Source organism: Myodes glareolus, chromosome 11, assembly GCF_982192425.1.
Source record: "Myodes glareolus chromosome 11, mMyoGla1.1, whole genome shotgun sequence".
Lineage (NCBI taxonomy): Eukaryota > Metazoa > Chordata > Mammalia > Rodentia > Cricetidae > Myodes > Myodes glareolus.
Window position 1 is genome coordinate 39,092,657 of NC_142036.1, and position 23,551 is coordinate 39,116,207.

The 23,551-nt window shown below is 51.6% G+C and overlaps 1 protein-coding gene across 1 annotated transcript; it reads left to right on the plus strand.

The window, feature by feature from the left end:
• The first annotated feature begins 304 nt into the window (after window positions 1–304).
• Window positions 305–4,468, plus strand: Irf2bpl (interferon regulatory factor 2 binding protein like). Its single transcript, XM_048449282.3, has one exon. It carries the CDS (start codon window positions 1,287–1,289, stop codon window positions 3,621–3,623), a length of 2,337 nt encoding a protein of 778 aa, XP_048305239.2. The 5' UTR covers window positions 305–1,286; the 3' UTR covers window positions 3,624–4,468.
• The last annotated feature ends 19,083 nt before the right edge of the window (window positions 4,469–23,551 follow it).

A 23,551-nucleotide genomic window follows, 5' to 3' on the forward strand; every position in this document is an offset into this window, starting at 1 on the left:
CGGAAACAACACTCGTGGCCCTTAAACGTTTTTTTACTTGGGAAAGCCTGGCAGGAAAAGAAAAGGTCATCGTCTGTTACACACACATACAACAGCCCAGGACTTGCAGCATTAGCACGCCGGGCTCAGCTGTGGTGTACACACACACACACATACACACACACACACACACACACAACCAATGGGGGGGAAGGGAGAGGGGAGGGCGGAGGCGCGGAGGAGGGGCCGACAGGGAGGAATCTGGGCATCCTGCCGCGCATGCGCCTTTCGAGAGCAACAAGTGGGCTCCACAGACAGAGGAAGTGTAAAGGGGGGGTGGGGGACTGGTGCAGAGCATGGCGATGACGTCAGCGCTCCGCCCGGGCGGCATCCCGCGCGGCCAAGCCGGGGACAGCGCGAGCCGCAGCCCGAGCAGGAGCGCTGAGACGCGCCTCCGGAACGTAGAGTAACAATCACAACCCCACATTCCAGGCGAGCGCGAGCGGGAAGGGATGCGACCCGGGTGGAGGCGCCGAGCGAGCGCCCTGCAGCCAACGTGAGCGCCGCCAGCCTGTGGCCGGAGAGCCGGCCAGGCCAGGGGGGGCGGTGGGAGCCTGCGTGCGTGCGCTCTTCTCCTCTGCTCTCGTGTGTCTTGGAAACGGTGGCCGGTGGCCGCGGCTGCTCCCTCCGGCGTGCAAACCCAGGCGCCGCCAGCGCAACGGCCGACGCTGCGGAGGGGAAACTCTCCTCTTGGCAGCCACCTCCTCACCCGGCCTTCCCGGGGAATCAGCGGCTTCAGCAAGATTGGACCTGGGCACCGGGTGGCACAACCCTCTAACCTTACTCTCCCCGGGGCGCCTGGCGTAGAGAGGACTCAGATCGTAGGGGGACCCCCCCGCTTCACGCTTCCACGCTTCAATCACTCCGGGGAGGGGGCCAAGAGGCCACTGGCGGCCGGCCCCGGACACCCTAGCCCCCTCCCCCCAGGCCCGGAGCTTCCAGCCCTGATCCGTCGCACCAGGAAGAAGGCTCCAGGTGCTCTTCTCCGGACCAGACAGCCACAGTAGGAGGTGGGAGCGAGAAGCGTGCAGAACCCGTCGGCCACCCGGACGGTGGATCCCCCGCAGAGAGGCGCTGAACCAGCAGTGGAGACTCGCTCTCCATCCAGCCCCTGGGGCAGAACTTTCTCGCCCTCCCCGCCCCCTCCCCCGCAGCCGGACTCCTTCCCCAGCCAGTCAGTCCTCCCGGTGGAGAAGGCGCCACAGAGACAGCCCGGGAGGGGGCCTACCTTCCCCGAGGCTGGCATCATGTCGGCGGCGCAGGTGTCCTCGTCCCGAAGACAGTCTTGCTACCTGTGCGACCTGCCTCGCATGCCCTGGGCCATGATCTGGGACTTCTCCGAACCTGTCTGCCGTGGTTGCGTCAATTACGAAGGCGCCGATCGCATAGAATTTGTGATCGAGACCGCCCGCCAGCTGAAGCGGGCTCACGGCTGCTTCCAAGACGGCCGCTCCCCCGGGCCGCCGCCGCCCGTTGGGGTCAAGACAGTGGCCTTGTCCGCCAAGGAAGCGGCGGCAGCAGCTGCCGCCGCGCAACAACAACAACAGCAGCAGCAGCAGCAACAACAGCAGCAGCAGCAGCAGCTCAACCACGTCGATGGTTCTACCAAGCCTGCGGTGTTGGCCGCCCCGTCTGGCCTGGAACGCTATGGCCTGAGCGCAGCGGCTGCTGCCGCTGCCGCCGCCGCGGTGGAACAACGTAGCCGTTTCGAGTATCCGCCGCCCCCGGTGAGTCTGGGGAGCAGCAGCCACGCCGCCCGGCTGCCCAACGGCCTGGGAGGTCCTAACGGCTTCCCTAAGCCCACACCAGAGGAGGGCCCCCCGGAGCTGAACCGCCAGAGCCCCAACTCATCCTCAGCGGCAACATCGGTGGCTTCTCGGCGTGGGACACATAGTGGGCTGGTGACCGGGCTGCCCAACCCCGGGGGTGGCGGGGGACCCCAGCTCACCGTGCCCCCAAACCTATTGCCGCAGACGCTGCTTAACGGCCCGGCCAGCGCCGCGGTTCTGCCACCGCCCCACGGCTTGGGGAGCAGCCGCGGGCCCCCGACTCCAGCGCCTCCTGGTGCTCCCGGAGGGCCCGCCTGTCTCGGGGCTGCCCCAGGCGTGTCGGCCACTGTATCTTCCGCGCCGTCTTCGACCTCTTCGACTGTGGCAGAGGTGGGCGTGGGTGCTGGTGGCAAGAGGCCTGGTTCCGTGTCGAGTACGGACCAGGAACGTGAGCTGAAGGAGAAGCAGCGCAACGCTGAGGCCTTGGCCGAGCTGAGCGAGAGCCTGCGCAACCGTGCGGAGGAGTGGGCCAACAAGCCCAAGATGGTCCGTGACACACTGCTCACGCTGGCTGGCTGCACGCCCTACGAGGTGCGCTTCAAGAAGGACCACTCTTTGCTGGGTCGTGTCTTTGCCTTCGACGCTGTCTCCAAGCCCGGCATGGACTACGAGCTGAAGCTGTTCATTGAGTATCCCACGGGCTCCGGCAACGTGTACTCCAGCGCGTCCGGGGTGGCCAAACAGATGTACCAGGATTGCATGAAAGACTTTGGCCGTGGTCTGTCCTCTGGCTTCAAATACCTGGAGTACGAGAAGAAGCATGGTTCAGGTGACTGGCGCCTACTTGGGGACCTGCTGCCCGAGGCTGTACGCTTCTTCAAGGAGGGCGTGCCCGGCGCAGACATGCTGCCCCAGCCCTATCTAGATGCCAGCTGTCCCATGTTACCCACTGCGTTGGTGAGTCTCAGCCGCGCCCCCAGTGCACCTCCAGGAACTGGAGCCTTGCCACCAGCGGCGCCCACGGGTCGGGGTGCAGCCTCCAGCCTGCGCAAAAGGAAGGCATCCCCTGAGCCTCCGGATTCAGCTGAAGGTGCACTGAAGCTCGGCGAGGAGCAGCAGAGGCAGCAGTGGATGGCAAACCAGAGCGAGGCGCTGAAGCTCACTATGTCCGCGGGGGGCTTTGCGGCGCCAGGGCACGCAGCAGGGGGACCGCCCCCACCCCCTCCACCTCTGGGACCTCATTCCAATCGGACCACCCCGCCAGAGTCAGCCCCCCAGAACGGTCCGTCCCCCATGGCCGCGCTCATGTCAGTGGCAGACACTCTGGGCACAGCGCATTCGCCGAAGGACGGCAGTTCAGTGCACTCTACCACTGCATCCGCTAGGCGAAACAGCAGCAGCCCGGTGTCACCCGCCTCCGTGCCAGGGCAGCGTCGCCTGGCATCACGCAATGGGGACCTGAATTTACAGGTGGCACCCCCGCCGCCTAGCGCCCACCCAGGCATGGACCAAGTGCACCCCCAAAACATTCCGGATTCCCCTATGGCCAACAGCGGACCCCTCTGCTGTACCATTTGCCACGAACGTTTGGAGGACACTCATTTCGTTCAGTGCCCGTCTGTCCCTAGCCACAAATTTTGTTTCCCTTGTTCTAGAGAGAGTATCAAAGCCCAGGGGGCTACAGGTGAGGTGTATTGCCCCAGCGGAGAGAAATGCCCCCTAGTCGGGTCTAATGTACCTTGGGCCTTCATGCAGGGCGAAATCGCAACTATCTTAGCTGGGGATGTTAAAGTGAAAAAAGAGAGAGACCCTTGAACCGCAGGGCAGCGACCTCTTTTACCCTAGACCACCTCCTCTTCAATCTGGAGGGCCCTCCCCCCCACCTGCCTCCATTTCCCTTCCCACCAAGATGTAGAATTGTGAATATAACTGCAAAAAGTTAGTCTTATGTATAGACATTATTTTCGTCGTATGTTTCTATATTTTGAAACAGGTATGTAACTTCTTCATTTGAAGGATAAGCTGGTTGTGTTAAGCAGTATAATATTGATTGGGTCATTTGCATCATATTCGTTAGCATTTATTTGGTGGCAGAATGTTTGCCTAGGTACAGCATTAATAGCCCTTAGCAACAACTGCTGCTGGTGTGTATTTTTGTAAATGTTATGCACTCTGAAAGGAAAAACACACAAAAGAAAAAGATTTTTTTGTTGTTTTTGTTTTGCCAAGGCCAGTGTTGCTGCCTAAAAAAAAAAAAAGAAAAGAAAAAAGAAAAAAAATCAATGCTATAAAATGGTGAAAGCTTCTCTCTAAACAGCCCCAAGTGTTGAAGTCTTCACTTCATTTTGTTCTGTTCTGTTTGTTTTCCTGTTTTGTTTGCAAAATAGTAAGGGGGGTGTTGGGAGGGGATGGGTGTTTTTTTGTTGCAAGTTTGTGAGGGGGAAAATGTTTCGGTTTGTTTCTCCTGACCTGAATGTGTTGGATCTTCACGTGTCGTTTTGTTTTGGCTTTATTGATGCACGGATGCTTTTGAACCGTAGAGCGAAAAGCTAGACATGGAGAACTTGCTCTGTTTGTCCTTTATACATTTCTGTAGTTAACAGAACACTGTAATGTGCCTTGGAGCTTAGTAACTTGTAATAAATTCAATTGATAATTAATTCTGCCCTGAGTCAGCAAATTTGTCTTTCTAGGGCTGAGAGGCCACACCACTCCCACCTAAGAGGACAACTGGAACCAGGAATCCTGGTTCCTTTGAAGGCTCTTGGAGCTGGCAGCCCCACCCCCTGGGTACCAGACTGTTTACATTTTACCTCCCCTGTAATCTGCAGTTGCTGACTAAGCAATTTCTGTTTACTCTTTCAGCATCTTTACCCCCGCCCCACCCCCACATGGGACCCAGCTGCAAAAAGCATTGTCAGGAGTGCTTTCTGGTCCTTCCCTGGGGCGATGAGGATACACTGATACTCAGCGCAGCTGTTACTTAACCAGTGGGAACAGGAAAATTTAGAATGAACCTTGTTAAGGCGCTTGCCTCTACACACAGGGTAAAATCTACTGTCATTGCACACTTAAAACAAAAGGTGTCTAGCTGGGCTTTGCTTCCTGTGTGCAAGTGAAACCGCGATCAACCGGCTTCTTGCTGTTCCTACCCTGTGTGCATTCCTTGACTGTTCCCATTTCTAAATCGGCCATGATGGACTCTAGCCCTCTGGAACTATAAGCTAAAATAAACCCTTCCTTTCAAATTAAAAAGTGTCTCGCTGGGCGTGGGGGCAGGGAAGGCTGTGAGCATCTGGGAGGCAAAAGCTTGTTGATTGCAAAGCAGTTTCCACCTCATTCATTATGTCCTACCCTTTAATGAGCGCTTCTTAAGTCGGGACACCGCTGATCAGAGCAGACTTGGGGAGGTGGGGGTGGAAGGGAAAGGAAAGCAAAGGTTACTTAGGCACCAAATGCAATCCATTTCACTGGCAAAGATACTCCAGTATTAATTGGCTTTGTTGTGGGCATTTGTGAAGTTCTGGTGGGCGGAGAAGGAGAGAACTGCACCCTCTGGGGCTCAGAGCTCCCCCAGCAGACACCAGACTTTCATCCAGTTAGAGCGAGGCCAATAGTCCTGGTTTGAACCTTGTCCTTTCCTGACAGAGGACAAGAACAGAAGAAAGGAAGCAAAACACAACGGTGTGCTCCACACGGCTCCGAACTGAAATGAATTCCTAGTCACTCCCCATTCCTGTGCCTAGTGAACTGACCAGATCTGACTGCCTGCCCTGCCCGTGGAGCAGGAGGATAGGGAGGTGGGAATAGGCGCAAGCACACATGGGGAATTCAAATCACCAGGTAATCCTGAACACCAGTGTGGAGGTTTGGTTGGTGTTGGGACTTGCTATTAATAATACCCTTTGGGTTTCTGTTCCAGCTTTGCCACCATATTGGAGTGGACACTAGAACCCTATGTGCCGGTATGGGTGGGTGTGTTTGGGAATGGGGATCCATGGGGCTATTGATGGACCTGCAAGGATGCTAGATGCGAGGTGCCTGGCTCACCTCTAAGAATCTCCCTACATATAAATAGATGTTCATTCCTGTCAGCTTCCTGCAAATGTGTCCTTGCGTTTTCATCTGTTGCCAAGTGTTGTATTGGTGCTTATGAGTCATGAAACCTATTTTCATCCTCAGGGGTAATTAACTGGGGGTGGTGGTGGTGGTAATGTGTAGTAGACTGTAGGAAGAGTTAATTCTAAAACCCATCCAGCGGCCAATCACTTAAAGGTCTGGGCTGCTTTTCTTACAGACTCATTAATAAAACCTGAGCAGGTTTTGCCTGGAAGATTTCTCCAAGGCACTCCCAACCCCCACACCAAATGCGCTCCAGCTTTTGAGCTGGGTGAGCCTCAGGGGGAAAGACCCACTTGTGGACTCAGATGTGAGGTTTGCCCGTCCCGGGGTGGATGCAGTGAATAGTGTCGGTCCTGTTATCTACCTGTGCACACGCGGGCTCCTGCTTGCCCGCCACTGTCTCTTCTTTGCTTTGGGATTATGTTCAGGAACTTTTAGGATTACAGGGCCCTTGATTACTAGTGCATATGGGCAAGAGGGCCTGTCATTAAGAGCTGAGAACAGTGTCGTGTGCTCCCCCTCTTGTTGCCGGGTGCTATTATTAGGAGAGGCAGCAGCTGTAGTAATGAGGCATCCAGCAAAGGAGGCCGGGTTGGTTTCACTTAGGAAGCCTGACTTGACAAGACGGGGTGGAGAGAAGTAAACTAGAGGAAACGCTCAGAGGTTAGGGCAGAACTCTGGCTGGAAGTGAATCATAAAATAGCTGGTGCAGTTAATTTAAGTTTACCATAGCCAAGGGCCGCTTGTTAAATGGGGCTCTGTCTGTTGGGGGCGGGGGGGGGGGATGATAAGACTTCTCTTTGCTGGACTGGTTTAGCAGCTTAGTGTGGTTGCCTCCACCCGTCCTGGTTTGGTTCTCAGGTAGATCCTCCCTTCCCCAAAGTGGTCCACGCTGGACATGTCGGACGGTTTTCCTTCTCCAGCCCCGAGGATTATGGTGTATTTCAGAGACTCACAGCCAAGTGTTTAACCGACTCTAAACTCCTTTTATTCCCATGTTACTTGGGAGTATCCCTACTCCAGTTTCCCATCCTCACTTTGCTCCCAAAACTGTAGGTAGTGACCAACATTTTATAGTCTATATTGTGCTGTGCATCTAACGCAGTCATAATGATTCTTTCGGTGACATGGCTGTGGGGGGAGGGGGGAGGGACAGTGAGAATTTAACAGCTTGATGGGGACATGTTGGTCACTGGAGACAATGCCATGGGTGATCTGTCTGCAGCAGAGTTCACAATTTTTAATTCTTAATATTAATTCCAGAGATTCCAGGTGCATTCTCCCAAGCATCCAGGGTCTGACAATAAAAAGAGTACTGAGGTTCACTCTTTGAATATTTGAGAGCATCTCAGGTAGCCCAGGCTAACCTGGAACTCACTATGTAGCCAAGGCTGGCTTTGAACTTTGATCCTCCTCCTCTGGACACTGCCTCTAGGTGCTGGGGCTGTAGGGCTGTACTTCAGGCCCAGATTTCTGAAACTGACTTTTGTTTCCTCCTAAATCCTGTCAAGTACAGGAAGCTGGACATGAGAATGACCCTTAAAGCCTAGTGAAACAGTTTGTTCATTCGGCAACATTAGGGATTGAACCCTAGGCCTTCACCCATGGTAGGCCTGGGCTCTATCCCAGAGCCTTATAGCCTTAGCCCCCTTTTTAGTTTTTATTCCAGCTGGCTTGGAATTTGCTAAGTAGACCAGGCTGGCCTGGAACTCACAGGGATCAGCCTGTGTCTGCCTCCTGAGTGCTGGGATTAAAGGCATGAATCATCATGCCCACGTGACTGTATTTGTGAAGGGGCTTAGAAACATCTACAGCCCATCTATGAGACTTGAGTTCAGAACTCAGACCAGTGCACGATCCAGCTTACGAATGCAAGGACCTCAATGCTCAGAGAAGTAAAAAAAAAAAAAAAAAAAATGCCTAGGATTGCACAGTGACAGCGTCTGAGCTGGATTCCTATTTGAAAACAGTGTTAGTAGACAGAAAACAAAAACAAAGGAAAAACTCTACCAAAAGGAATGAAGATGAAGTGGACAAAGGGAGAGAAAGTACGGGGGGGGGGGGGGGCGTGGTCATCATTAATTCTCGAATGATGGCATTTGTCCCGTGGTGGTTTTCAATCATACCTTAGCAATGTTTCTAGGTTTCTGGCTATGAATGTCAGATAGGCTTGAATTGGGAAGCCTTTTCTTAACCTTTCATCTCTGGGCCCAACCATCACACCTCCTCCCCATTTGCTAATTGGAAACTTCTGGAGGATTGAAGGCAATGGATCGCAAAACCAACGGGGACCCGTCCATCTGGATGGGTAAGGAAGAATGAGATGGAGGGAGAAACGCAGGGGACTCTTTCTTGTTCTCTGGAGCTTAGGGGGTTCTCTGCTCTCTCTTAGTCACCCTCTTTGCCTGGCTGATTCTCTCACTGCAAAGACAGAACTGAAAGAGAGTGAAAAAACCAGGTGCCAAGTAGAAAGAAGCACACAGAGTTGCCAACTTCAGGCCTGCCCAAGAGGATTTATCATTCCATTTTATACTAAGGTCGGCTGAACTCAGAAAGACTGAAAGTTCAAGCCCCAGATTGGCCTAAATCCTGTCCTTCCCCTCCCCATCCACAGAACAGGATTTCTCTGTAGCATTAGACCCTGACCTGGAACTAGCTCAGTAGACCAAACTGGCCTGGTCCAGTCTCTGCCTCCCACCACCACCGCCTGGCTGGATCCTGTTCTCTTGCCAAACCCAAGGTCGTTCTGCCTAGACCACCTCTTCCTTCTGACCTTGTTGCCCCAGGAAATCAAGACTTTGAGCATGAGCCCCACCCATCCCCACTGTCTTCTTCCGGGATTGAAGTTTGACCCTCACTGCGTTAGGAGAACTGGAAGAGACTTGGTGTCTCTGTAAAGTTCACTTGGGATGCTGAAGCAAGGCTGTTTTTCTGGAGTCTCCCCCTCCCAACTTAATGAGAGAATGAGCCCACTTCAGTGTCCACTATGAAGAAACAGGTGGGCGGGGAGCAGATGGTACCTCTCGATTCTAATGTCTATTGCTCCTCTGAGGAACATCCGCTCCACTGACTGTTGTGTTCTCTGGTATTTTCACTTGTTTTAGGGGAAACTGGTCCATTTATTCTTGTGGCTCGTTTGGCCATCCTGCCTCTGTAGTGGGCCCCAGAAATGCATCCACCAGCAGGACAGTCTGTACCCTGATCATAGGGCTGGACCTGATAAAGCTTGCCTTTCTTCAAGAGCTGTTCATTGTGGGTCTTTAGTTTAGACATTACTAGAGAAACATGTCCTGGATCCCAGCTGATCTCCTTGTAACTCTGGTCAGTCTTTACCCACTTCAGGTCTTGGTTTTGTGACAATGAATCCTTTTTTCATCTTGTTGTGGTTGTTGTTATTTGCTTGTTTATTTGCTTCAAGACAGGGTTTCTCTGTGTAACAGCCCTGTCTGTCCCATAACTCTTCGTAGACCCGGCTGGCATCGAACTCAGAGATCTGCCTGCCTCCACCTCCCAAGTGCTGGTATGACAGGTGTGATCCACCACCCACAGCTCCTTTTTCCATTTTAATATATCATACCCTTGCTTAGAAAGGTCACTTGAATGCCTTTAATTCATGGGAAGGAGGGGGAACTGTGGTTGGTATGTAAAACAACAAACAAACAAAAGACAGGGTTTCTCTGTATAGCACGGCTGTCTGTCCAGGGGCTTGCTTTGTAGACCAGCTAGTCTTGAGAGGTCTGCTTGCCTCTGCCTACAGAGTACTGAGATTAAAGATGTGTGCCACCACTGCCCGACCCAAGTGTTTTAATTTTTAAGAAAGCATTATAGGTGGCTCAATGGTTAAGAGCTATTTATTTATTTATGTTTTTCGAGGCAGAGTTTCTCTGTAGCTTTGGAGCCTGTTCTGAAACTATATCTTATAGACCAAACTGGCATCAAACTCACAGAGATCCGCCTGCCTCTGCTTTCTCGAGTGCTGGGATTAAAGGCGTGTGTCACCACCGCCCAGCTTGGTTAAGAGCTCTTATTGCTCTTCCAGAAGACTTGAGTTCTGTTCCTAGTGCCTGTGCAGTGACTTAGAACCACATTCAACTCAAGTTCTAGGGAGTCTGACACCTTCTTCTGGCTCCCTCAGGAATGCACGTGGCACACCTACAAACTTGCAGGCAAAACACTTAGATAAAGCCAGGTATGGTGGCCTCTAATCCTGGCACTCTGGACACAGAGGCAGGCAGATCTCTATGAATTCAAGGCCATCCTACTCTATAGGGTGAGTTATATCACAGAGGAACCCTGTCTCGAACAACAAACAAAGAAACCCACCACTCGTATTTATCTAAAACTACTTTTAAAAATTAAGACTATTAAGAGAAAAATATTATTTCCCGCACTCAGGAGGCCAGAGCAGGCATAGATCTCTGTGAGTTTGAAGTCTACCTGGTCTACACAGTGAGTTTCAGGTCAGCCAGGACAAAAACCCGAGAGAGAGACAGAGAGAGAGAGAGAGAGAGAGAGAGAGAGAGAGAGAGAGAGAGAGAGAGAGAGAGAGAGAGAGAGAGGAGAGACTATACAGAGTATACTTAGTATAAAGTAGGTCAACCTCCCTTTGGTCCCCATCTTCAGATCTCCATGGAGGGATCAACTCGAAGTCCTGTGTGCATGTTTTCATGAGTACTGGGTGTCTGAAGGAGCTGGGATCTCTACTACAGCTCCCCTGTGCCTTAGTGCACAGCAGAGAACGGTATAGGATAAAGACCTGGCCTAGGGCCACAGAGACTGTCTGAATCCTGGGTCCCCAAGCCCATATCCAGGGTTAGCTTATATTCTTTATAAAGTCCTAGACAAGGAGTGTGCTACATATGTGTGTAAATGTACATATGTAGGTACTTCTATGTATCTATATATGCCTGTCCTTGGCTCACGTCTAGGTAACTTACATGCTACCTGCATGTCGTATGGGTCTAGCTCCTTAAGCTGGCCTCTATGTGGTAGTTTGAGTGATCCTTAGAAGGAACAGCCAGGGACAGGGTATCCCCTGCAATGTTCCATAACCTTCCTTACCAACCATTACACAGCCCACCCCCCACCTCCCACTACCCCTCAGCTGGCAGAATTGTACTCTAGGGGACCTCCTGAGGAGCCTGGCTGAACGAAAAGAGGGAGGAGAGGCCAGGCGTTAGGTTAGTGGTAGAGAGATTGCCTAGCAAGCATGAGGCCATGGATTCTACCCCCAGCACTGCAATAAATTCACAACAAATGAATGGTTTGTTTTGCTTGTTTGTTTTCTTTTCAGTTTTTCGAGACAGGGTCTCACTGTTTAGCTCTGTCCTGGAACTTGCTCTGTAGACCAGGCTGGCCTCGAACTCACAGAGATTCGCCTGCCTCTGCCTCCCGAGTGCTGGGATTAAAGACGTGCGCCACCACTGCCCGGCTACAAATGAATGCATAGTACATAAAAGCTTACACCAGGGCAAGCCAGGAGGGGTAGTATATACTTGAATTCTAAGCTCTTGGGAAGCACGCAAGAGAAGCAGGAAGTCAGGGTCAGCTTCAGCTCCACAGAAAATTCAATGCCAGGCTGGGTTAAGTGGCAGCCTGTCCCTAAAACAACACCAACAAAACGAAAACAGGGCCAAAAATCATCCACTGTAACCTTCAGACCCAGTGGTGGACTAACATTGCCATGTGTCGTTTCTCTGTTACCACAGCCAATCTTTGAGATTGGAGGAGGCTAATATTCTTCTTTGACAGAAAAAAACACTCCTAGGAAATCCTGTCTTTGCCTCTACTTCCCAGAGCTGACCCTCGCTCCTTCCTGACACCCCCCACTAGTTCTGCTCCCCATCCTGTGCTCACCTTCACCCAGTCTTTCAGGGAGCCAGGCATTTTGGTTATGAGGAGAAGCAAGCACTTGGGTGCCAGGCCTAGCTCCAGGCTCTGGAACACCTGTCTCCAGCAGCCCCAGGAGGCTGGCCTACAGCTCCGAACAGGTTTGAGTGGCTGGTGATGCCTGAAGTGCTGATGGCCAGTGCCCTGGGAGAGGTGGCTCTGGAATGCTGGCCTAGTGGACCTGAAGGAATTAATTCAGTGCCCCTGGGTCTCAGCCCAGATTGTCATGTGACTACCTCCCACAAGCTCCCCTACCCCTAACCTCTAGTCTGCCCGGGGCACTATTGGTCTTGGATCTGGGCTGATGACAGCTGATCTCTCCTTGGGGAGTTGCCAACAGGCTTACTCCTGGGTGGGTTGGGGGTAGGGTCCTGTAAGTAGGAGAGTTGCTGGGTGGCAAAGGCAGGTGACTGAAAGCATTACCAAGGTGTAAGAGGAAGGGAGTTGATAGGAAGTTAAAGGAGAAGCAACAGAAGGGAAGCAGGGTCTTTCTCTTCAACTGGGGTTAAACCCTGCCAGGAAGCAGCCTCTTTGGCTCCAGGCCAGTCCTACTCAGCTGGGCCTCCAGGCCATCTCTCTGCTCTGACTGTGTCTGAGAAAGAGGCAAAGCCAACCCTTCGGCAGGAAGCCAGCATCAGCCACTCCACGTCAGCCTCAGGGACCCACCCCTTGTCTTGTCTCTACCCCTAGTCTCTGTCTCTACCCATCCTGTGGAGGTTGAAACTGGGGTGAGCATGTATCTGCCCACCTATGACTTCTGCCTCTGGCAATCTGGGGCAAGAGGGCTGCCCCGGCCACCTTTACCTTTTCCTGCTTTGCTCTGGATGGTTCAGGACGAGCCGTTGTCACTAGAAACCAGCTAAGTCAAACCTGGGGCTTCCAAATCCCTTCAACGCCTGTCCACCGGCTGCTGAGGTCTTGACCCCAGGCTCTCTCCTTCCACACTGTGGTTGATGGACTGGAACAGGGCTGGAGTCGCTTAAAATGGCAGAGGTGGCCCTCCGAGCACACAGGGAGAGAGTGCACAGCCCAGACAGTTGCTTCGGCACCAAATATCACTTTAGTCCCATTTCCTTCCTTTCCTCCAACATTCATCGAAGGACCATCTTGCACCCAACAAATATCTGTTGATTGGTGCCCAAGTTCGAATTCTGGCTCTGTTATCAGCTCTGGGTAAGCTCCAGCTCTCTGGGTCCTTGGAGTCTTCCTTTGGAAGTGAGATTGCCCTCTTACAATAATGTGGGAGCATAAGATTAAGTTGATGTTCATTGCTAGTCTAGGCTCCTTGGCTGGCAGTAATGGTTAGTCTGTTCTTCCTGCTCCGTGTGTGTGTGTGTGTGTGTGTGTGTGTGTGTGTGTGTGTGTGTGTATGTTTGAGAAGACATCTTTCTGTGTAGCCTTGGCTGTCCTGAAACTTGCTCTATAGACCACACTGGCCTCGAACTCACAGAGATCCATCTGCCTCTGCCTCCCAGCTGCTGGGATTAAGGTGTGCACCACCACTGCCCAGCTCTTGCCATGACTTTTGCTAGGCTCAGTCACCCTTTTTCCCTCGCAATGTGTGCTCTAACCATGTGGCATGAGAACACAGTCAAGTACAGACAACCACTCACTTTAGAAGATGGGGCCTGCAAAAGAAGGTGAAAAGCAGGAGCCAAGGGTCCTGACAAAGGTGAAGTTGGCTTGGGCTACAAAGTGGGACAGCAGAGCCAGGGAGAAAGATCTGGAAGCTACACTGAAGGCCTTAGGGTTGGGTACAACTGACTCCTGAAGGATCCTGGAAGCTGGGAGAGGCTCCAACTGATCAGGCATCCAAAGAGACAACTCAGGCTGACCTTGCTATAGAAAGCCAGCACTAGGGAAGATGCTTCTGGGGCAGATTTGGGTGCCTTTCTTACCCTGGGAGAAGAGAGAAGAAACCAACATGCAAATAGTGGAGAGTGGTAGTTACTCGAGCCCTTTCTACAGTGTTGGCTGTGTGGTTGCCCTGGGGTCAGGCAGGACCCATTGCAGGTAGGTAAGGGCAGGGAGCAGAGGTAGGTTAGAATTGGGGATAGAACCAGTTCTTGGCAGAGGACAGGGTTTTAGTTCCAAGCACCAAGTATGGTGGCTCACAGTGGTCTGTAACTCCAGGTCCAGGGCTTCTGATGCCCTCTTCTGACTTCTTCAAGCACTTACACACATGTAGTGCACATACATACATGCAAGCAAAATACTCATACACGTAAAATAAAAATAAATAAAAGGAAGACGTTGTGATGGTCTACTCCTTTAATCCCAGCACTCGGGAGGCAGAGGCAGGTGGATTTTTCTGAGTTTGAGGTCACCCTGGTCTACATAGTGTCTGCTACTGAGGGCCTGGTCGTGGACCAGAGGGCAGCAGAGTAGAGATAGAAGCTGTACTGTACGGGACTACAGAAAGCCTTGGATCCTGCCTTGCCCTCCAGAGCACGGTACCACTCTTGGAACACTTTATAAGAAATGAGCTGGATCTGTTTTGCACCCAAATTGACCAGCATCTTTGTGTGCTTTTGGCCAAAAGTCTTGTCTTTTTTGGAGTGACCGTATTTGAACTCTGGTCCAAGGGTAGGAAGTAATCTCCAACAGCCATCCCTATTGTAGGACTTTGAGTGAGGGATCCTGCCCCTTCCTCCCCATTACAGGAACTCACACCATAGTCCCCTGAGACCCTCTGCATACCCCAAAACTGACTAGGACTCCTCTCATTTCATTTTATTCTGTAGGCAGTCTCACTGCATAGCCCAGGTTGGCCTCAAACTAACTCATCATCGTCCTGTCCCAGCCTCCAGGCTGCTAGGATTATAGACATGCCCTACCATGCCTGGCCCAGCTTTCTTTTCATTTTCTTTTTAAAAAAATATTTTATGTGTACTTTATAGGGAGTCTCTAACTGACCTTATAGGTCTGTCCTTGAACTCCCTATGTTAACTGAGGAGGCTTTGCTCTCATACCTAATCTTCCTATTCCTTCCCAAGTGTTGGGATTATGAAGGTGCCCCACCTCACCCAGTATGTGGTGCTAGGGATGGACCCCAGTTCCTCATTTATGTTAGGATGCATTCTGATCTATTTTCTCTAGCTTTCCTTTCTTAACAACGCAGTCCCATTGCCCAGCAGTGGTAGCACCGTCTTTAATCCCAGCACTTGGGAGGCAGAGACAGGCGGATCTCTGTGTTAGGCCACCCTGGTCTACAGTGTGAGTTCCAGGACAGTCAGGACTGTTACACAGAGAAACCCTGTCTCGGAAACAAAAATAAACAAACAAAAACAAACGAGGCAGCCTCCTTAGAAGGCCCCTTATCCAGAGAGGACAAAGGCAAGTCACCTGCTTCTTTCTCCTTGCTGCTTCCTGTCCTCACCCCTGTTCTTAGCCTTGACTTTCCCAAGATGAATTTTAGAGCCTTAGCAGCAGTCAGATGTGGTGGCACGTGCTTTTAATTCCAGCACTTGGGTGGAAGAGGCAGGCTGACCTTTGTGAGTTTGAGGCCAGCCTGGTCTACAGAGTGAGTTCCAGGACAGTCAGGGCTGCAACAGAGGAGACTCTGTCTCAAAAAACCGAAAGAATTAGCCTTCAATAAAAGCAAAAGTAGGGACTGGAAAGATATGGTTCTGAGGATAGGAGATCTTGCTGTTCTCGCAGAGGACCCTAGTTCAGTTCCCAGACCCCACGTCTAGCCACGTCTAGGTCGCTCACAACTGCCTGTAACTCCAGCTTCAAGGGAACCCATGCCTCTGGCCTCTGAGGTGGCATGCACTCATGTGTACATACTCCCATACAGGCATGCACACATAATTAAAAATAAATATCTTATTTTTAAAAAAGTAAGTGAAAATGTTGATACCCCTTTTCTCTTTCTTTCCTTCCTTCCTTCCTTCCTTCCTTCCTTCTTTCTTTCTTTCTTTCTTTCTTTCTTTCTTTCTTTCTTTCTTTCTTTCTTTCTTTCTTTCTGTTTTTTGAGACAGTGTTTCTTTGTAGCTTTGGAGCCTGTCCTGGAACTCTCTTTGTAGACCAGGCTGGCCTTGAACTCACAGAGATCCTCTTGCCTCAGCCTCCCAAGTGCTGGGATTAAAGGTGTATGCCGCCACAGCCCAGCAATACCCCTTTTCTAACAGTACTGTACATCTATGCTTGCTCTGCCTCTTGGGGAGCCTGGCCTTGCCTGCCCCCTCCCTGGTGCCAGAGGCTGGCCTGAAATACCAGGGCATTGGGCCACTCTGCGTGGAGACTTCCCATGACACAGGGAGGCCCTGGGCCAATCAGCCTCTGCTTCTGAGGTTACATCAGAAAAGCCCAGAAGGTTTGGTTGATTCTACCCCACACCATTAGAGCAACCCAGCCAGGGCCAGCAGGGGGGGAGAAAGAGAGAGAGAGAGAGAAGAGAGAGAGAGAGAGAGAGAGAGAGAGAGAGAGAGAAAGAGAAGAAAGAGAGAGGAGAGGGAGTTGGTAAGTGGGGAGGGGAGCAGGAGTCCTCCATCTGGCAAGGCCAAGCCGGCTGTCCTTTACCCACACCTGCTGACCAGGCCCCCCTGCCTAGCCAAGCGCCGTCCAGTCCAACTATGTACTCTTCAGGTGGGGGAGGGAGGCAGCAAAGCCCAGAACTGCCACAGACTGGCTTTTCCAGGTCCTGCCTGTAAACTCAGATTAAAAATAAAACCACGTGTCCAGGAAGGAGAGGGGAGGGTGGAGGCATAGAGCCCGCTTGAGGCTAGGACAAGCAGGAAGAATAGGCTGTCACAGTATGGTGGTAGTGAACCCCAGAGAAAAAGACAGATGGGACCACCCTGAATAATTCCAGCGGGAGGCACCTTCTGGGACACTTCAATGTACAGAGAGAAAGCCACTCAGAAAGGGCGACTCTGTCTGAAAGGTCACTGTCAGGAGCAATCACAGTTGGATTGGAGCCTTCCTGGCAGCGTTCCCACAGGCCTCCTCCTAGTGTGGTTTCCGGCTCCTCGCCTGCAGAGATCTTCACCAGGGTGGAGCGCCCTTCCAGTCCCTCTCTCCTTGCTAGCCTCCATGGAGAAACTCCAACACTCTAAGTAGCCAGCTCTATGAGTCCCAGGCATCCAGTCCTCCCAGGCCAAAGCAGGAAGTTGGATGTTGACTGAGGGAAATACCACCCTTGAGGAGAAGGGAAAGGATGTGCATAGCCAGCATTTCTCCTCATGCTGGTTCCTCCTCCTCACATGGGCTCCTAGCCTCAGGGCAGCCCCCACTGAGACCATCCCAGTCTGAGAAACACCCACAAAGTTGTTCCCCATCCTTGAACTGAAAATCACCGAGTGAGAGCTGGTACCCTACTGCCCAGCTGGGTGCTTGCCTAGAATGCGCAAGGCCCTGTGTTTGATTCCCAGCATCACCAGGACTCAGTGATATCCATCTGCAATACCAGCACTTGGGAGTCTGGAGGACCACACATTCAAGGCCATCAGCTACACAGTGAGTGTGAGGCCAGTCTGAGATACAGGAGACTATCAAAATAAGGAAATAAATTAAAAAAGAAGGAAAAAAAAAAAAGAAAGGGGAAAGTTGGGTTTGGAGAGGTGGCTCAGCAGTTCAGTGTGTATTGCTTGGCTATTATGGAGGACAGAAGCTCGATCCCTAGCATCCACACCCGGCAGTGGCTCACAACTGCCTATAACTCCAGTTCCACTTTTTGGCCTCTGCAGGCACCTGTCCTCACCTGCACATCCCCTCCCAGACCCCCCCCCCCCACACACACACTTAATATAAAATGAAACTTAAAAAAGAAAAAGAGAAAGAAAGCCATAGAAGTCAATGGCCGAGGATGTGGGGCCAGAGAAAGTCAAGACCCACAGGAAATGGGGGTCAGTTGTCGTTCCTTCCTGGGTTTGGATTTGCTTTACTGTGCTGTATCCCTGTGCCTGCCTAAAGGAACTGGGGGTGTCTGTTGTTTGAAGGTTCACAGCATCCATGCACCTGCCCTAGGGCAGAGCCACGGGGTCTAACATTAACCAGGAGCTAGCTAGCACCTTATTCCCTCTTGTCCCCGGAGAAGGGGCTCCAGATTACCTAGGGGAATGCTGCTAGGTTGAGCCTGGAGCAGGAAGACCTTTAACCAGGCAACAGGAGAGACTGAGGGGAGTCTGGAGGCTGGGGAAAGGCTAAGGAACCTGGATACTAGAGCCAGGAGTCCTTGCTGGCTACAGAGGTATCCCTTAGCCCTCGGCAGTATACAGGCAGTCAGACAGGTGACTTGGACTAAATTCCAGTCTGGTTGTGACTGGTTATCAAAACCTGGAATTGTCCTTGCCAAGCAGGAGTGTCCATCCCCCTGGGCAAAGTAGACCCCTGGATTACAGGAGAGGAATGAGGAAATGCCACCAGGCTCGCTGTCACACGACCTGGGCTGTCCTTGAGTGCTAGGCCAATTTAGTTAATTATCATTTATTCAGCATTGGGAATATGGCCATAAACAAACCCAGCTCGGCGTGTGTGCTCAAAGCTAGTGAAGGTGCAGAGGTCCTAGAAAGACACAAATTGGTAATGGGGGGGGGTGGGGGGAAGGAAGCCACTTTAATTTGGCTTGGGGTTTTGGTGAGTAGGTGCTCACAGAGGTGTTCACGGAGCAGGAACAGGAAAATTCCAGGGCTAGGTTATCTAATTGGCTGAAGATAAGGAACTGTCCCAGCACAAAATGTATGCGTGGTGGGAGGTGCTCTAAGCTGACGGAAAAGCGTGACTCAGAAATGAGGCCATTCTGGTTCTGATGATCTGATAATTTTGGCTTTTGTCCCACTGGTCAGGTCTCCAGCTTTTCCTTAGGCTTGACTGGAGGAAAACTTGACCGGAATTGCATTTCTGTCTTTGACTGAATTACCCAGTGTCTTGGTGGCTGGGAACCCCTGAGGTGGAGGGCCAGAAAGAAGCCATAGCCTGAGTGACTTCCCCACCCCCCACTCCTGCCACCAGACTGCAGAGCGGGGCTCGGTGCTGGACAGACAGCTTGTACAGAAATAACTTACTGATCATATGTGCTGTGCCTTCATCCTTCCTCACGACTCTTCCTGCTTCTTGTAGCAAGGTAGCAATCACCGGAAGAAGTAAGAATGCTTCAGTAACCCCCTGCCTCGGTTCTGAACGTAGTGTGAACTATTGGCTGGTTTTATGTTCCCTCCTGTTCCCAAAATGTGGCTAGTGCCGAATCTTCTAGCAGAAGCAGGACCTGGCACAGAACAGGCTGTTTGTTGACCGACAGCTGTGACAGGACACAGGCATGGGCTGAGGCAGAAGCTCATTTTAGGAGCAAACGCACAGGACAGGAGAGCAATCTGACCTCAGTTCCTGGTGTTGACTCGGCAGCTTCATTTTGGTCTTCTACAGGGAAATTCTACATTGAGTCTGCAATATCCTAAGCCTTCATTAATTCACGAATCCTTATGAAAGTCAGTGCATCAGGAGGCCTGTACTTCCCATGTGGTGCGGCCTGTATTTGTATTTTTTTTTAATTATTTTTTTTAATTTTTTTAAAGTTTATTTTGGTTTTGTTTTTATTTTATTATTATTATTATTGCTTTTTTTTTTGGTTTTTTGAGACAGGGTTTCTCTGTAGCTTTGGAGCCTGTCCTGGAACTAGCTCTTACAGGCCAGGCTGGCCTTGAACTCACAGAGATCCGCCTGCATTTGCCTCCCGAGTGCTGGGATTAAAGGCATGCACCACCACCACCCGGCCTAATTTTTTTTATTTATTTTTATTTTATGTGCATTGTTGTGTTTCCAGCATGTGTGTCTTTGTGAGGATAGAACTGGAACTGGAGTTACAGACAGCAGCGAGCTTCCATGTGGGTACAGGGAATGGAACCCAGGTCCTCTAGAAGAGCAGTCAGTGCTCTTAACCACTGAGCCATCTCTCCGGTTTCTAATTTTTTAGATTTTATATTTTATTGTTTTTTTTAAATATTTATTTATTTATTATGTATACAGTATTCTGTCTGTGTGTATGCCTGAAGGCCAGAAGAGGGCACCAGACCTCATTATAGATGGTTGTGAGCCACCATGTGGTTGCTGGGAATTGAACTCAGGACCATTGGAAGAACAGGCAATGCTCTTAACCGCTGAGCCATCTCTCCAGCCCCTATATTTTGTTGTTTTGAGACAGGGTTTCTATGTATATCCCTGGCTGTCCTGGAACTCGCTGTGTAAACCAGGCTGGCTTCAAACTCATAGAGATCTGCCTGCCTCTTCCTTCTGAGTACTGGGAGTAATTATTACACCATGCCAGCCTGATTTCCCTGTATTCTGGCATAAACTCACATACACAGACAACTGTGACCCCAGGTAGAAGAGAGTTCTCCATAGGGTCAGGCTGTGGTCAGGTGGGTTGCTTTCTCACGATGGTCTCTGAGGACCCAGGGACTGAGGACAGGCGAAGATGACCACTCAGGATGTCCGGTATGCCCCTGGGCTGGAATGCTACCACGTTACACTGAACCACAGAGGCAGGAGGGACGTGGCCACGTGGTACTCTGTAGAGCAGTTTAGCTGTATCTGCCCACGGCTGACAGCGGCCTCTATGACCTGCTATCTCTGTGCCTGCCAAGCCCAGGGACCCCTGTCTCTCCCTCCCATGTGCCACAAAGTGGTCCACCTGGGGAGGTGATGGTCCCAGGATCCTCGATGACAAAGTGAGGTGAATGTGAGCTGATGTTTCCCCTAGCGACTGGCGAAGAGCTGACAGGTACGGCGGAGGACCAGTGTGGTAATTAATGTGCCAGGGGTATGGGGGTGAGTGTCTGGGGTGGGGGGTGAGTGTCTGGGGTGGGGGGTGAGTGTCTGGGGTGGGGGGGTGACAGTCGGGGGAAGCAGAATAGGGGTGGTGACTGAACAGAGCAAACTACATCTGTGGATGTGTGAGAGAGATGTGTGAGGACGTGTCTGGGAAGACCTGTCTGGGAGGATGTGGGAGGGGCTTGCGTGCATGCGTGTGTGTGTGTGTGTGTGTGTGTGTGTGTCTGTGTGTGCGTGCGTGTATATGTGTGTATAAGGGGGGGAAGGGATCAAGAGGAGAGCTAGCCAGTGCTTCCACTTTTCAGCCACCTGAACCTGGCCGTGAGGAGCCTGCAGGAGGAAGACGGACAGTACCTTTCTATGTCCCCTTTCCCTTTGTGTGAGATTTTCCTGTGGAAAAAAAAAATGAAGTCTACAGCTATAAATAATCCAGTCACAGCTGCAACATCCTGGAGGCTGAGGGAGTGTGCTGATGCCAGGCAGCCGGGCTTGGGGGGGCAGGTTGCCTTTAAAAACCAAGATGCAAGACTGTCTCTCCCTCTGTGGTTCTTCAGCTCCATCTGGCTCCCTCACCCTTGGGCTTCTCCTCTGACCTACAGAACCTTGGTGACAGCTGATCAGATGGCAACCTTGGCTTGGGCAGACTGAGCTGGTATAGTGTGGTACAGTGGCTTGGGTGGCAAGGCCGGTCAGGGAATCCAGGGGCAAAGAGAATAGGACAGGAAGGAACAGATCCTGCCCAAAGGACCCATTTGACTTTACTGCTTTGAAGAGGGACATAATTGTTCCTGGCAGGCCTACAGGTGGCTAAGAGTCAACTGGTTTCAAGGCCTGAAACATGGGCCAATAATGTCCTCATTCCCATTCTCACCTACGTGTGGGGCCTTTCTCCAGGTCTCACAAGGGACGGTCAAGCTGGACTCCGTGCAAGACTGTGGGTGGGTCTGGGGAACCCCCCTTCCTAGGAGAGTACCCACATCTGGTTCTTGGGATGAGGATGTATATAAGTGTCTCTCCCAAGATCAGCTCCAGGATCTGTCTCCAATCTTGTTCAGAGGGCTGAGAGCAGGCAGGTGTGAGGCATATTCTATAGCTCAGGTTCAGTCTTCAAAATCTATGGGCTCTGGAGAGGGAGGAGACTCCATGCCTGATCCTCCCTGGCCCACCCACCCTATTCCCCGTAAGCTGCAGGATTCCTGAGGGCAGGGAACAAATACTCGAACATTGCTCTCCTTGTGACCCTGTGACTATATATGTGTGTATGTGTTTGTGTGTGTATGTGTGTGCATGTATGTGTATGTACATATGTATGTATGCATGCTCAGGCCCCTGGTTAGCTGTCACTGACTGCAGAATCTCCAGTCTTTCATTTCAGAGCCACCCGGCTCTTTCCTGGTTTCATCTCCTGTCGGGCTTTAGGCTCTTCCTTGGTCTAAGGACCTCCAAGACCTCTGCTCCCAGCCTCTCCTGCCCTTTTTCTAAATTCTAGACCCATTGGTCCCAGGGGACGTTTTGATTGTCTGGGTCTAGGTCATGTGTTCCCGTCCTGGTTGCCAGTAGATGCAGGAGACAGAATCCCTAGCTTTTGTTTCTAGAGGGAAAAACAAGGGTGGTTTCCAAAAACATCATTGAGGAAGTGAAATTCTTACCCTTGAGCCCAAGCAAGAAACACAAAACCAGGCGGTGGTGGCGGCACACACCTTCAAGCCCAGCACTTGAGAGGAAGAGGCAGGTGGCTCTCTGTGAGTTTGAGATAAGCCTGATCCATAAAGCAAGTTACAGGACAACCAGGAGTCACACAGAGAAACCCTATCTCAAAAAAACAAAAGGAAAAATAAAAACCAAACAACAGAGACACTCTGAATCTCACCTCCATCTGCTCCTCCCAGCCTCCAATCTTATCCTTTCCCTCATTCTGAGTCCCAGGGCTCAACTTGTAAGAGCTACACCAGTGCGCGCGCATGCGCGCATACACACACACACACACACACACACACACACACACACACACATGCATGCGCATACCTGCATGTACACATACACAAACATGCCCATCTTTCAGACAGATACATGCACACCTTTCACACACATACACATGAGTGCACACACATGTGCACACATGTATAAATACACACCTTCCAGACTTTTCAGCTCCTGCTTGGGGCGTACCACTGTAGAAGAATGGGGAGAAGAGACATTGGGGTATATTCATTCCCCTTGCTCTCTGGAACTGGAGTTAAGGACAGTTGTGAGGCACCGTGTGGGTGCTGAGAACTGAACCCAGGTTCTCTGCAAGATCAGTAAGTGATCTCAGCTGAGCCACTGCATCACCCAGCCTGTTCTGACCCTGACTCTCTAGCCATCAGTCACCTTACCTCCCTCCAGGTCCCATAAGGCTCCTTGGGTTCCCAGAGTTTCCTTCTAGTTCCTTCTTGACAACCATCTCCAAAGCCCTCCTCCAAAGTGGCACCTCATTCCTGTGGGGACCCAGGAGCTTTTTAAGATTGGGAAGCAGCAGGTCCCTGGCAGATAGCGCAGCATGTGGGACAGGTGTCCAAGGCACATGGCACAATTAAGTGTGTGGTGGGAGGGAAACGTGGGACTTTGGAGCCAGGCTTCTAGCATCTGAATGCTCACCCCACTCTTCCTACCTTTGTAGGTGTTAAAGTTCTTCTGGTTTTCTGAGACAGGGCCTCTCTGTGTGACATGTACAAACAGCTCTGGCTGGCCTGAAACTCACTCTGTTGGCCAGACTGGCTTCGAACTCACAGAGGTCTACCTGCCTCTGCCTCCCAAGTGCTGGGGTTAAAGGCGTGCGCCACCACTGCTGGTCTGAAAGGAGTTCTTTAACCAGGCTGAGCCTTTGTTCTTTGGAGACATTAAGATTAGCCTTGGGTTAGGGAGATATGCCCGTCAGTAAGTAGTTTCCTTGCAAATAAGAAAACCTGGGTTCCACCCCCAGA